The 12219-nt window shown below is 46.2% G+C and overlaps 1 protein-coding gene across 1 annotated transcript in view; it reads right to left on the bottom strand.

Annotated features, from left to right (window-relative positions):
* The window catches only part of PLEKHG3 (pleckstrin homology and RhoGEF domain containing G3), a 352319-nt gene that overhangs the window by 250763 nt on the left and 89337 nt on the right, over positions 1-12219 (bottom strand). The window contains exon 4 of the mRNA XM_069638314.1: positions 648-717. Coding sequence (XP_069494415.1) covers positions 648-717 — 70 coding nt within the window. The remainder of the gene's footprint in view (positions 1-647; positions 718-12219) is intronic.

The raw sequence follows: 12219 nt of genomic DNA, 5'->3' as shown, positions 1-12219 counted from the left end.
GTGGAACAAAGTAAGCTATGGTCAACAATGTCAACTGTGCCACACTATAACTTGTAGCAGCTACACATTTCATATGCAAGTCCTTAAATCACATGAAAGTGAAATCTCGTCACTCGTGTAGAACATTTCTTATGGGCAAGCCAGACCACGAGTTCCCAAAAACAGAATTCTAACGGGACAAACATTCACTTGTATAATAAGAATATGAGACCAGAACACTGCTCTACTGGCTTTTTACATTTGGAAGTGGGATATTGCATTTAGGACATATTTCCACTGAATTTGGAAGGCAAAGAAAGAACAACAAGGGGAATGTTAGAAGCTTTGTGACGCTGAATGGAAACCTTAAGAGTAATGATTCAGGGAAATAGATCCCTGCTGAATTGGGACATAATCAAATAATGTATTCATGAGCTGGAAACCGAAACCATTGCCAGTATTAAGAACGTACCTTTTAAGGTTTTGAGGGAATGTTTGACTATGTACCCTGCTGTGTGTTCCGTCACCCAACCAGGCAATGGTCAGGAACATTTCCTGTAATCTTGAGAACCAGCTTTTCAAGTTTATGAGGATATTCTTATTGCTACAACCCCTTTGCTATAATACGTCACAATCAATGAAGTGGAAAGATTTTTACAAGTGCTTACCTTTTCGACAAAGCACCTTGCCACAGCAACTGGATCATTGTCGCAGCCATCCAGGTCCTGAAGCAGCTCACTATGAACAGAGGAAGGAAAACACTTCACAAAACGTTTTAGACTTGTACACCAAGCGGTCTTGTTTCATATACAAAGTGGCTTTAAAACATAGCTCTCAACACATTGACTCTCCAAACTTGGCAAAGTCAGATGTTTACTTGGGTGATCTCATCAAAATCAATGAAGAATCATACACAATCAATGAAGAATCATACTTTCAGATCAGCGATGCAAGTTTGCTGCAAGGCGATTGGACTGCGTATGGGGAAGCAGGCGGCTGATGTGATCGTAGGTATAGGACCCATGAGGGGGACACCTTCAGAATGAGTTGAGAGGCATGTTCAAGGCATGAATAAAAAACACCAACATGAAAGCATCTGGTCTTCCGTGCAGTGAAATCACACACAAATAAAAGCAAACAAATATTTACTGTGAAAGGCTTGTTTATGAGTGATTAGATCAAAGAGACCTCAATAATGAGCACACCAACACTCCAAAAAGCAGGTTTTATCAATTCAGGCAGTTCTTACCTCTATAAAGTTCCATCTCACTTCTAGGATCAGGTATTTAAAACATAAAAAAATGAAAAATAAAACAACTTAGAAGACCACCCATTGATAACTACACTGCCTCTCCTCAAGCAGGGTGAAGGTTTTTATATTTATAAACAACATTATTAAAATGTTTGTACCTTTAGAATGATTGTATTCTATGTAATATAGATACACAACATGCACAGATCTCCAAGTATGTTGCTTCATTGGCAAAAACCCATGAACACTGCACCTTGGAGACAAAACCCTTACATTCTTGTATAGAAAACATATTGCCATGCCATCCCCATACATACATTAGGTACACCTTAGCTTCTTATATGCTGATGAGAAACTTTTCACAGACCAATTTGTCCTGTGTGCCTGATGCATGCCACAGGCATCGGAATTATAAAATCTAATCTTCTTGAACTGAATTATTCCTTTTATTTGCACCCATCAGAAATGGGAAAACTTTCCTGCAAGAGTGTCTTCAATGGACGGTGTTGGGGAGGACTGAATAATGGGTTCTGATCTCTCAATCACTGGTATTCAATGCACACATCTCAACTCTTCTATAGACCTTTTTGCAAGTGTTCCATTTTCCAACCCTTTCCAGTCATGCAATCCTTTCAGTATTCTCACATATATTTGGCATACTCCTATTAGCTGGGAGAGTCGGGATAAAACCACAGGATGTACAGATCCACCTCTAGACAAAACCTCTCTGGTAACGCTTGTGACATTCTTTGCATTACAAATTTAGGATTCCCTCTAGCCATTAAGCTGCTAAAATCTCTCCTGCATTAAATTGCAATTTTGGGTTCTAATCTCACGATCTGCAAGGCTGGTCCTTCTGTATTGCTCCTTTATTTTTTACGGACATGACATGCCAAACGGGACTCAAAGAACCTGTAAGATTTTCACAGAGTATTTGGACAGGATTCCTGAAATGTGAGAATTTCACCAATACGCTCGACTGCTTAAGCGGAAATTCTCTGGGAGAGTATACATTCGAGAGATCCCACGCTAAAGGGCCTATGCATGAGGAGCTGGCTGATCCATTTTTCTTCACGAAATCCAAGCAAACAATTTCGACCCGTCTGGGGTCCATGCATTTGACGAGCTTCTCCTGAGAATGCTCAAGTCATTATGCAATAAAATTCCTTGAAAACCCTCTTAGAAAGGAAACTACATTTATGCTTTGAAAGTACACCAAAAACAAGCTCACCCTACCTGGATAAAATGATCCATAAGACTTGTTGACTAGTGTGCCATACTACTATTTCACCACCAGAGGTTCATATGAACCAATGATAGAAAGTAAAAAGAACCCAGTACCATCTTTCAAGACTTGCCCCAACTCACTGGCTGATCTTACCATTAAATTCACAGCCCAAAGCCAATGTTGATAGAACTTCTACAGACTTGCTTGAGGGATGCATATTTCCAGGTATCGATCATGCATTCCAGGTATTAATATATGAATGCTTTCTGGTTGGAGAATCTAATCATCAAGCCTCCAGTCCACACCGAGTAAATTAACCTAACTCACAATGGTTACTGCACTGCATCTCAGACTTTGGTGCGTTATGGTCGGTGTAAGGAACTCATGGTGACAACAGTAAAGACACACAAATGATCACAGTTCAAGGGTGTTTATTAAACTGTATAGGTAGGTTGGAAAAACGCCTAATCTAAACCTAAATCTAAGATGGGAGCAAGCTTCAACCATCAAATAATAATAAGGCAGTCCTTGTGGTGTCGTGTCAAATAAAAGCGCCTAAACTAAGAAAACCTATTGCCAATCCTTAAGCTAAATACAAAAGATAGTGTGGGATAATGTTCATAAGAAAGAAGGAAGTGTTCACAAATAATAAGTCAGGATGGGGTAGTCAGGGCATCCCTTCCCCACATGTTGAGCACGGGACAAGGTAGGATTCTGGAACACAGCACACGCTCAAGCTTTGCCAGCACGAGCCGACAGTTCTGATCTCAGCGATCAGGGCCTTTGGTGGTTAAGTCTCTTTTCTACAAAGTCTCTTGCTTCTAAGGACTTGATGCTTCAACAATATAATAAACAAAAGTTCCTTTCTGCTTGCACGTTGGGTGATGCCTTTTGACCCCTGTATCCCCCTCTTCTGGGCTCAGATCCACAAGAGGTTTTTAGCAGTATCAGGTCTTTCGGTATTCAAATGTCGCGCTTCCGAGGGTCTGATGAGCTTCCAAAATATTAAACAAAAATGTCAACAAAAATTCCAAAGTTCTTCTCTGATTGTCTCTGCTTGGGTTTGGGCGATAGCTCTTCACCCCTGGATCCCCATCTGCTGGACTCAGATCCTTCTCGATTGTTAGACTGTTACTCACTGCTCTGGTTGGACCTTAGGGAAAGCGGTTCTTTGGTAGATCCAAGGGAAAGGGCAGAGCAGCAGACCTTCAGGATTCCACTCGTAAGCCGTAGTTCACCCAGAACCTAGGCCTCCTCAACTTGAGGGAACTCTTTTTTTATGATATGCCCCTCTGCTGATAGGAGGCAATCACACAAAAGAGCGGGGGAACACACGCACCGCCAAACCAGGCTGTAAAAGAAATAACAGATTAAAGCAATTGCGGGAAAAGAACTTGCACAGCGTGTCGCAAAAGCTCCCCAGTATTACCTTAATTGGGATGAGTAGCCTATGGGTGGATGACCCAGGAGAACCCAAGGATGCATTGTAACCCCCTAGTTAAAAGTGCTATAGCAGAATCAAGGTAAGGAAAAAGGAAGAATGAAGTCTTACCACAGTTGGGGCTGGAGCAGAGTACTGGGTAAGGACGAGAATTATGAACACAACAATGTGTAGAAAATAACAAACAGGAAGTTAGTAGAGGTAACTACCACGGGCGGCACGAGGGTCCCACTAGTGTCGGGTTTGTGCAGAGCGTTCGTCCGTGCACGGGAGAGTATCCAGGTATGGTTTATTATGAATGTCATTGTTTCTTTTGCAGCCCAAATGGTCAAAATGAGAATGCAATACAGGATGGCAGCGAACAAGAAATCAGGAGGACCTGAGGCACTGACGTATAAACCAGTAGTGTGTAGCACGGGAGATTAGTGCTTAGGCCTCCCTCAAGACAGTTATAAGATTGAAACGTGTTCCTGTGTTGGCTCAGGTGAAATGATAAATGTTTGTTCAGAACACTCACCTTGAATTACCCCTACCGGGCAGCAGGAAGAGCCAGGTGAGTAGGGAACGCTGGGCGGATTGGAGTCCGCGCTGATGTTGGGGTCGGCAGTATGTGAATAGAAAAAAGGCCGCCGTAAGGTGAGGCAGTCCGGGAACGTAGTCCGTGTCGGCAACAGGAGGATTAGTATAACATAAGGAGTAGGCAGTAGGAATCTTTGGAAACAGTCCAAGTTCAGATATCAGGAGTAGATGCTTGCCGTAAACGAAAGGAAAAGACGGTACAATTAGAAGCAGTGTTCTGCTTCGGCGTACAGCCTTCATGTGCTGTCTAGGAGGCGGAGCCTGTTGGCCGCCTATGGGCCGCCGCGCAGGCTAAGTCAGCTGAGGCATCCTGTGACACTGCATATGCACTTGCAGCAAGGAAGCCATGGCTGATGTACGTCACCAAGGCAACCTGCAACGTTGTCACAGAGGCGTAGCCATGCCGCAAGTAAACAAAGGCCTACGCTGAGTAGAGCGAGGGACCCGTTGCTACCGGAGTGCAAAAGCCTCCCTCCGCTGGGTTCACTATGGCTTTCAACACAATCTTCTTTGTGATATCTATTTGACTCACACATCTTAATGTCTTTTTGAACAGTTCACTGTGGACATCCCTCTGCCGGGTTCACTCTTGTCAACACACTATTCACTGGGACTTCAGACTTTGGCCCCTTTTTATCGGCATCCCTCGGTCGGGTTCACTCTTGCCAACTTTACGATGTAGGATTCACTTCCCTTAGCTTTACTTTCCTTTGTCGGTCAAAGCCATTCGACTTTACGGAGGATTTTGCTAGACCCCTGTGTGACCACTTTGACCCTCTTCTCGCCTTTATCCCAAGGCCTTCTGGTTACGGTAGTTCAACAGGGCAATCGCCCAGAGTTTCCCTGATTAAACACCCATGTGGTGCTTGACTCTTCTATGCTGGATTTCCCCTTGTGTATTAACAGTTCTTTGTACTTTCTTTAATCAGCCGCTTGGTACTTTCGTTCAACACAGTTCGTTTTCTTATTGGCTCTCCCCTCGACTCAGTGGCTGTGATGAACCGCCTGGCTTTTCCTGTCTCTGGAGTCAAGGCCGGTAGCATGGGGCCAAGCATCTCTCCCCGGCTTGGTTGTCCGCGGAGGAGGACCCTGTGTACCGTTGACATCCGCTACAACACAGGCTGGTTAATGTTTGCGGTTTTACGATTCCTTCTGCAGAGGTTTCATGGGCCTTGGTCAGAAAGGTCAACATCACTTCTCTTCTTGGCACCCTCTCTATTTGCGCCATCTTTCTGTTCCTCTTGAACTACCATGCAGAGTTAGCTCTCGTCGTGCGGTCTGCCTTTCTCGTATTGGGCTCTCGTTCTCCACCTTTTATCCCTGTGGGGAAGGGAAAGGGCCGCCAGGTGTGTGTGATTCCCATCAATTATCTGACTTTGCCTGACCCTGGCGTTGGGACATGTCAGGTGAACAGCTTTGGTGTTTGTCCGTCGTCTTTCGTGATGTGCGGAAAAGGGGGGGGCGTTAGAGTGTTCGAGTATCCTACAGGGTGGGAAGAGGAAAAGGTATAAGGAGGATGATACCGCGTCTCACCCGTCGGTACCCCACTTCCACTCCCCGAGGACCCCCCCCTACCTCCCGGTGAACCTCCCTCACTGGCCCACCCCCAGCAACTGGATTTAATAGCGACTGATGTGTCTTGACTACCTGGATGACAGATCCCCGGGGACTACTAAGTGAGATACCTTCAGGTTTCTCACTTAGGTCTTTAATGAGAATGATTGTCTTTCAAATGGAAACTATCTGTAGGTGAAAGGAACTACTAATTCTTTTGTTTAGATTGATGGCAATTTTTGACTTTAGTCTTTCAATCAATTTATAGAAACCCATGTTTTCAATTTGGCAGCAGTGGCAATATTTTAGATCCAACAAAGAGCCATGCAATTCCTTTCCTTAAAGGTGATTTAGGACAGTTTAGGACAGGACCCCAATTCCACTTCATGCCAGAGCATGGTTACAGACATTTCTCTCTACTTTGTTCTGAACCCAACACAAAATTCTCCCATTGGCATTTTCCATTCCCAGGTGATTTCGAGGACGGATGCATTGGAGCTGGGTTTTACCATCACCTGCCATTGATTTAATTGAATTAAAGTGTTGTTTCAGCTTTTGGAGGAGAGTAGACCTGTGATGAGTCACGGATATTGGAGCATATAAAAGGGGGTTTAGGCGACCATGTGGGTTGTGGACGAGCACCTGCCCTGTGAGGTCTACCCAAAGGGAATATTATGTGGATCCCCTAGGGCTTGCTCCAGATTCCGTAGGTCCCAAAATATTAGCAAATGCAAGAGTTCAGTATGAACATAAATGTGTAGGACTTTGATAGTTGATTATAAGAGGCTGGGAGCCATATTATATACAGGAAAGAAATCCTGTACTACAAGCTGCATGTGCGCATTCCACGATTAAGCTGCAAAGCTTACCTTTGGGAGTAAAGAGAAGCTGACAGCCAGAAAAAAGCAGGGATGCCCAGAAGCAGCACATACAACCCCATACTGGAGGTCCTCAGCTGTGGCATGTTGGAGTCAGGCACTTGGCGGTATAAACCCACCTGTCTCCAAGATGGTAGTCTGACATTTTCTGCACCTGGGCAGCGTCCCGGCCTAAAAGTCAAACATGTGAAAACAATGGTCTGATTGGGCCACAGCCAATAAGAGGGCACAATGCCCCTCTCTTCACCTGTGCCCACAATTCCTCCACTAAGTTTAAATTATGACCGGGGGGGGGGGATATTCAAGGAGGGGTGGGGGACCGATAGGGGAGCGTGGGAATTTGGAGGAGGAGGAGAGCCAGAAGGAGAGTAGTAGCCGTAAAAGAGCAGTAACAGGGAGAGGAGTGAGAGGAGAAAATGGAGGAGGAAGGAAAGAGGAGAGGTAGGAGGGAAAGACCAGTAGGAGGAAAGAGAGTACAACATGATGTGTGGGGCAAGAGGAAAGAAAGCTTGAAAGAAAACAGCTACTGGAGGACGAGGATCGAACTATAAGCCATCTAATGAGAGGATTTAGGGAGAGAAAGGCAGGACAGCCATGGAGAGGGAAAAGACATCTGGTTCAATGGAAGAAAAAAAAAACAGGACGGAAGAGAGATGTGAAGGAGTGACTGATATTGGAGTTGGAGACTGGCAACAGAGTGGGAATCATCGGAGGGTTGGGGAGAAGGAAGAGAGTTTAGAGTGAGCCAAACGGAGGCAGAGAAAGGAAAACTGACAGACCCCTTGGTTGGCTACAGTTATAGGTGATGTATTAGAGACAGCAAGATTACTGAGCATGAGTGCTTAAAACCTGGTTAACTTGGGTCCGAACTTAGTAGGGCCTAGACTCATGCACACTAGAGGTTCAAACCAGAGGAAGACTAGGTGGGACCGGTAATAAAAAAAGTAATAAAAAAGCTTGCCCAGCAGTTGTGATGAAGCCAGTCGACTCCCTTGGGTGTCTATGAGCAAGAGACATCCATAAGGCCGAGCCCAGATGCGAATCCGAGAACAAATATCCATCCAGATTGTGACCTTGCAGTGAGGTAGGGGGTGGGGTATAATGACTATTAGGAAAGATTTAATTCATGTGCAATTTCCTCTCCATTTATGTACCCCAAACTTTTTGCTTTTGTTTGGCTATCCTGTCCTGACTTCTACCAGTGGAGCCCAGCCTTTCCTGACTTTTACCAGTGGAGACCAGCCTTTAGCTGAACTCCCCTGGGCTTTTGCTCACTTGTTATGGGAAAACTGACACGTCCTTCAGACTGTCAGTACTGGGGACCTATGTTTCCCTTAGTCTTTAACTATGCTGCCATTCCTTGGTAACTTTTTAACAGTGCACAATGTACCTTCCAGTTCTGTGGGCTGGGGGTCCCTTTTTGTTTTATGGGCATAGACACCCAATATAGATTTTTGCTGATTGTACGAGTGTGCATGGGACAAACTGGTGACAGCAGTTATTTTTCTTAGCGTTTCACTTATTTGTACTGAATCGAACCGTGTTTGGTTCAAGACTATGGCCCAGTCCGAAAATGGCCGAGCCACAAAGTCTTTTGTTCTGTCCCGTGGCCATTTTGCCCCTTGCCTTCACCCAGGTCAAGTAACCAGGTTTTTCGCTATTTGGGCATACAGCCTCCTGTGAAAACCAATCTCTTTCGCAGGCTTCTGCCCGTCACGTGTGTGCGCCCAGGAAGTGGGCTGGACTGTGTTCCCAATCCACACTACTGGTGCCAGGATGTCTGGAGTGTCTGAATGACTGAGACCTCCGTGGACAGTGATTGGTCCACGACTGCGATGCCTGGAAGAGAGCAGATCTTCAATTGGAAGTCCTTTATTTTGTCACAAAGCTAATCTTGGATAGAAGAAGGGGCTCTGCATCCATTCCAGGTTGATCACCTGAGTTCTCATCGAACTACAGAAGGAGCCAAGTCTCCTGCACAAAGAAACTGACTCGTGAAACCGCCGGAGATGCTATGGAAGGTTTTGGCACCATTCGCCCACTGCTGTCCCGTCAGACCCCTGCTTTCTTCTTTGATCAAGAAGGCCGGCCAAGGCACTTCGCCCCTTTGGAGCAGTGGGAACAACTACTGTCGGGGTCCTCTTCGTACCCACCGAACAAGCCCCTTCGGAAATGTTCCTGGGGCATCCAGTGAACTGTCCAGCTCTACCACAGGGTATCGCGCAAAACTACCACCGTCTGGGGTGCAAACCCAAGACTTGGAACATCGCTTGCATGTGGTCCTGTGCATTCTCCCAACACATTTCTCAGGCTTAGATCCTCTGGGTCCCGAAATAGTAGAGTCTGTAACGCTGCCCGCATCTTTGATTTCCGCGTAACTCCCCAGTGGTGACGGTCACTGTAGACCCCCTTGCCGTTTTGCTCTCCTGTGCCCTGAAGCTTGCTGCACCAGAATTCTCTTCATACCTCCTTTGGAAGCTGAGAAAAGGCAACTGTCAGTCATGGACGATCGTTCTCCCCCGCGGCTGCAGAGAGCCGGAGTGCCGCGAACCAGCAGGACTCAAACCTACTAGCGACCTCGACTGGCAAAGTATGGTCCAAACTGTGCCGAGGGTTGGTGAGTACTGTGGCCCCCTGGCAAAACCGATCACTTTTACGCACGAGTATCCCTTAAAGGTATTCGAACTTGGCTGGGTTAGCCTGTGTTCCCTAGCTCTTCTCGCCTTTTGAACACTGCTTTGCCACCAAGGGCAGGGCCTACTCGAATAGTGGGAACCAATTCTTCATTGCTTCAAGCCCCTTCCTAACTTGCTACAGCCCCCTCAAGACGACCCACTTTTTTTTTCACCTGCGCGATTGTGCGTTTTAACGTACAACTATACTGTTGCGCACAAGGCTCCGCTCTTCTTTGGGCTGAACTCGAAAGTTAGGGAACGACTCTGAGGAATTGCCTAATGCCATTAATGTGTTAACTAAACCCTCTTTTTACAGGTTGTGGCTGTGTTTACCACTGTTGGACATTAGGAAACGTTATATATGGGATACATTACTCACCGTAATCGTATTTCTGATGCTTGTATCTGCTTAGATTCACATGCTGTGCATAGGCCGACATCTAGTGGAAGCTGCGGAGTATTACAGTTTGTTTTTCGAAACTCGAAAATGGGCGTCGACACAGGCGTGCCAGTAATACTATCCCTAGTGTGACGTCCACTGTACCCAAGATCCCTCACGCGTCTAGGATCCTCAGATTGTATTTTTTCTGACATGAGGAAGCATGAGGAGTAGCGTGAGTACAGATAATCCAAGCAGATAGACAGAAAGGTAAGACTACAAGCAATCATGCGCCTTCTCTCGGAGGGGAGGAAGGGTGGGTCGCATGTGAATCTAAGCAGATACAAGCATCAGAAATACGATTACGGTGAGTAATGTATCCCTTCTGAGGCTTGTGAAATCTGCTTAGATCACATGCTGTGCATAGATTAGCGAGCAGTACCAGAAGAAGGAGGTGGGATGTGAGAAGGGTCATGAGCAAACAGGTGTCTTAGAACCGCTTGTCCCACTTGTGTATCTGTCTTGGAATGAGTGTCAATGCAGTAATGCTGAGTAAAAGTGTGAATAGAGCTCCAAGTAGCTGCTTTGCAAATGGTGTCGAGGGGAACATTTGCAATGAAAGCCAGAGTGGCCCCTATGCCTCTAGTAGAATGGGCCCTTGGCGTAAAAGGCAGAGTTTTTTTTGCAAGAGAGTAACACAGCTGTATACAGTTGATAATCCACTTCGAGATCGCGCCTTTAGAGACGCGATCCCCTTCTCTGCCTGTAGCTACGGAGACAAACAGTTGATCTGTTTTCCTTAGCGGTCTGGTTTTATTTACATAGTAGAGGACCGCCCTACGCACATCAAGGGTGTGTAGTTTTCACCTCAGCTGAGCTTTGTGGGTCCTGGAAGAAAGCCGGAAGCTCAATGGACTGGTTTACATGGAATTTAGATATAAATTTAGGTGAGAACCTAGGGTGTGTGCGTAAAACCAGTTTGTCTTTGTGGATAGTAAAGAAAGGATCCTGCACTGACAGAGCCTGAATTTCACTGACCCTTCTTATAGAGGTAATGGCTACTAAGAAGGCCGTTTTATAAGTCAGGTGTTTGAGACTACTTTTATGCATGGGTTCGAAAGGGGGGCCCATGAGCTTAGCTAGCACCACATTGAGGTCCCATCCTGGCGGTGGGTTCGAAATAGGAGGGTGAAGTCTCTTTACTCCTTCCATGAAGGCTTTAACTACTGGTACTTTCCACCACGATACTTTGTTATGGGATGTGGTGTAAGCCGAGAGGGCTGCCAGGTGTACTTTCAGAGAGTTAAAAACCAACCCTGCGTCCAGCAGGTGGAGCATGTATGTTACAACGTTGGAAGAAGTGCAATCAACTGGGTTGATTTGTTTATTCTGGCACCAAATAACGAATCTCTTCCACTTGTCAAAGTAACAGTGTCTTGTGTTTGGTTTCCTGGATTCTTTTAGGATGTCCATACACCTCTGTGGTAAATTGAGATGGCCAAACTCTATGACCTCAGGAGCCATGCTGCCAGGTTCATTGAGTTGGGTTCCTGGTGCACTGTTTGACCTTGTTGCTGGGACAGTAGGTTGTACCAGGCTGGGAGTTTGATGGGCTTGCAAACCGCCATCCTGCGTAGGTGTGGAAACCATGGTTGTCTCGCCCACATGGGAGCAACTAGGATGAGCGTCATCGATTCCTTGTTCATCTTGTACACCACCTTCCTGATGAGAGGGGTTGGTGGAAAAGCGTACGCAAACATCCCTGACCAGTTCATCCACAGGGCGTTCCCTTGGGAGTCTGGCTGGGGGAACCTGGATGCAAGTCCTGGGCATTGTTTGTTTTCGCTTGTGGCGAATAGGTCTATAGTGGGGAAACCCCACCGAGAGAAGAGATCTTCTAGGATATCTCTGTGAAGGACCCATTCGTGTTCTTCTGGGAGGGAGTCTCTGCTTGGGGCATCCGCTAGGGAATTGAGCTCCCCTGGAACATGTTGTGATGACAGGAAGATGTTCCGTCTGAGTGCCCATATCCAGATTTTCTGGGCAAGCTTGGACAGATTTGGCGAACGAGTCCCTCCTTGTTTGTTCAGATAGAACATGGCTGTCGTGCTGTCCGTCCGGATCTGCACCGACAAGTTTAGCAGATGGGGCTCGAACGCCCGAAGGGCTCGGAATACTGCCAGAAGCTCTAGCAGATTGATGTGGTTCTTGGCTACTGAGTGAGACCAGAGACCCTGAGCTGTGTGGTGGAGAT

Source organism: Ambystoma mexicanum, chromosome 14, assembly GCF_040938575.1.
Source record: "Ambystoma mexicanum isolate Mex_15411 chromosome 14, UKY_AmexF1_1, whole genome shotgun sequence".
Classification (NCBI taxonomy): Eukaryota; Metazoa; Chordata; class Amphibia; order Caudata; family Ambystomatidae; genus Ambystoma; species Ambystoma mexicanum.
Note: the sequence above shows the minus strand (reverse complement) of the source record. Positions and strands in the feature narration are given on the sequence as shown.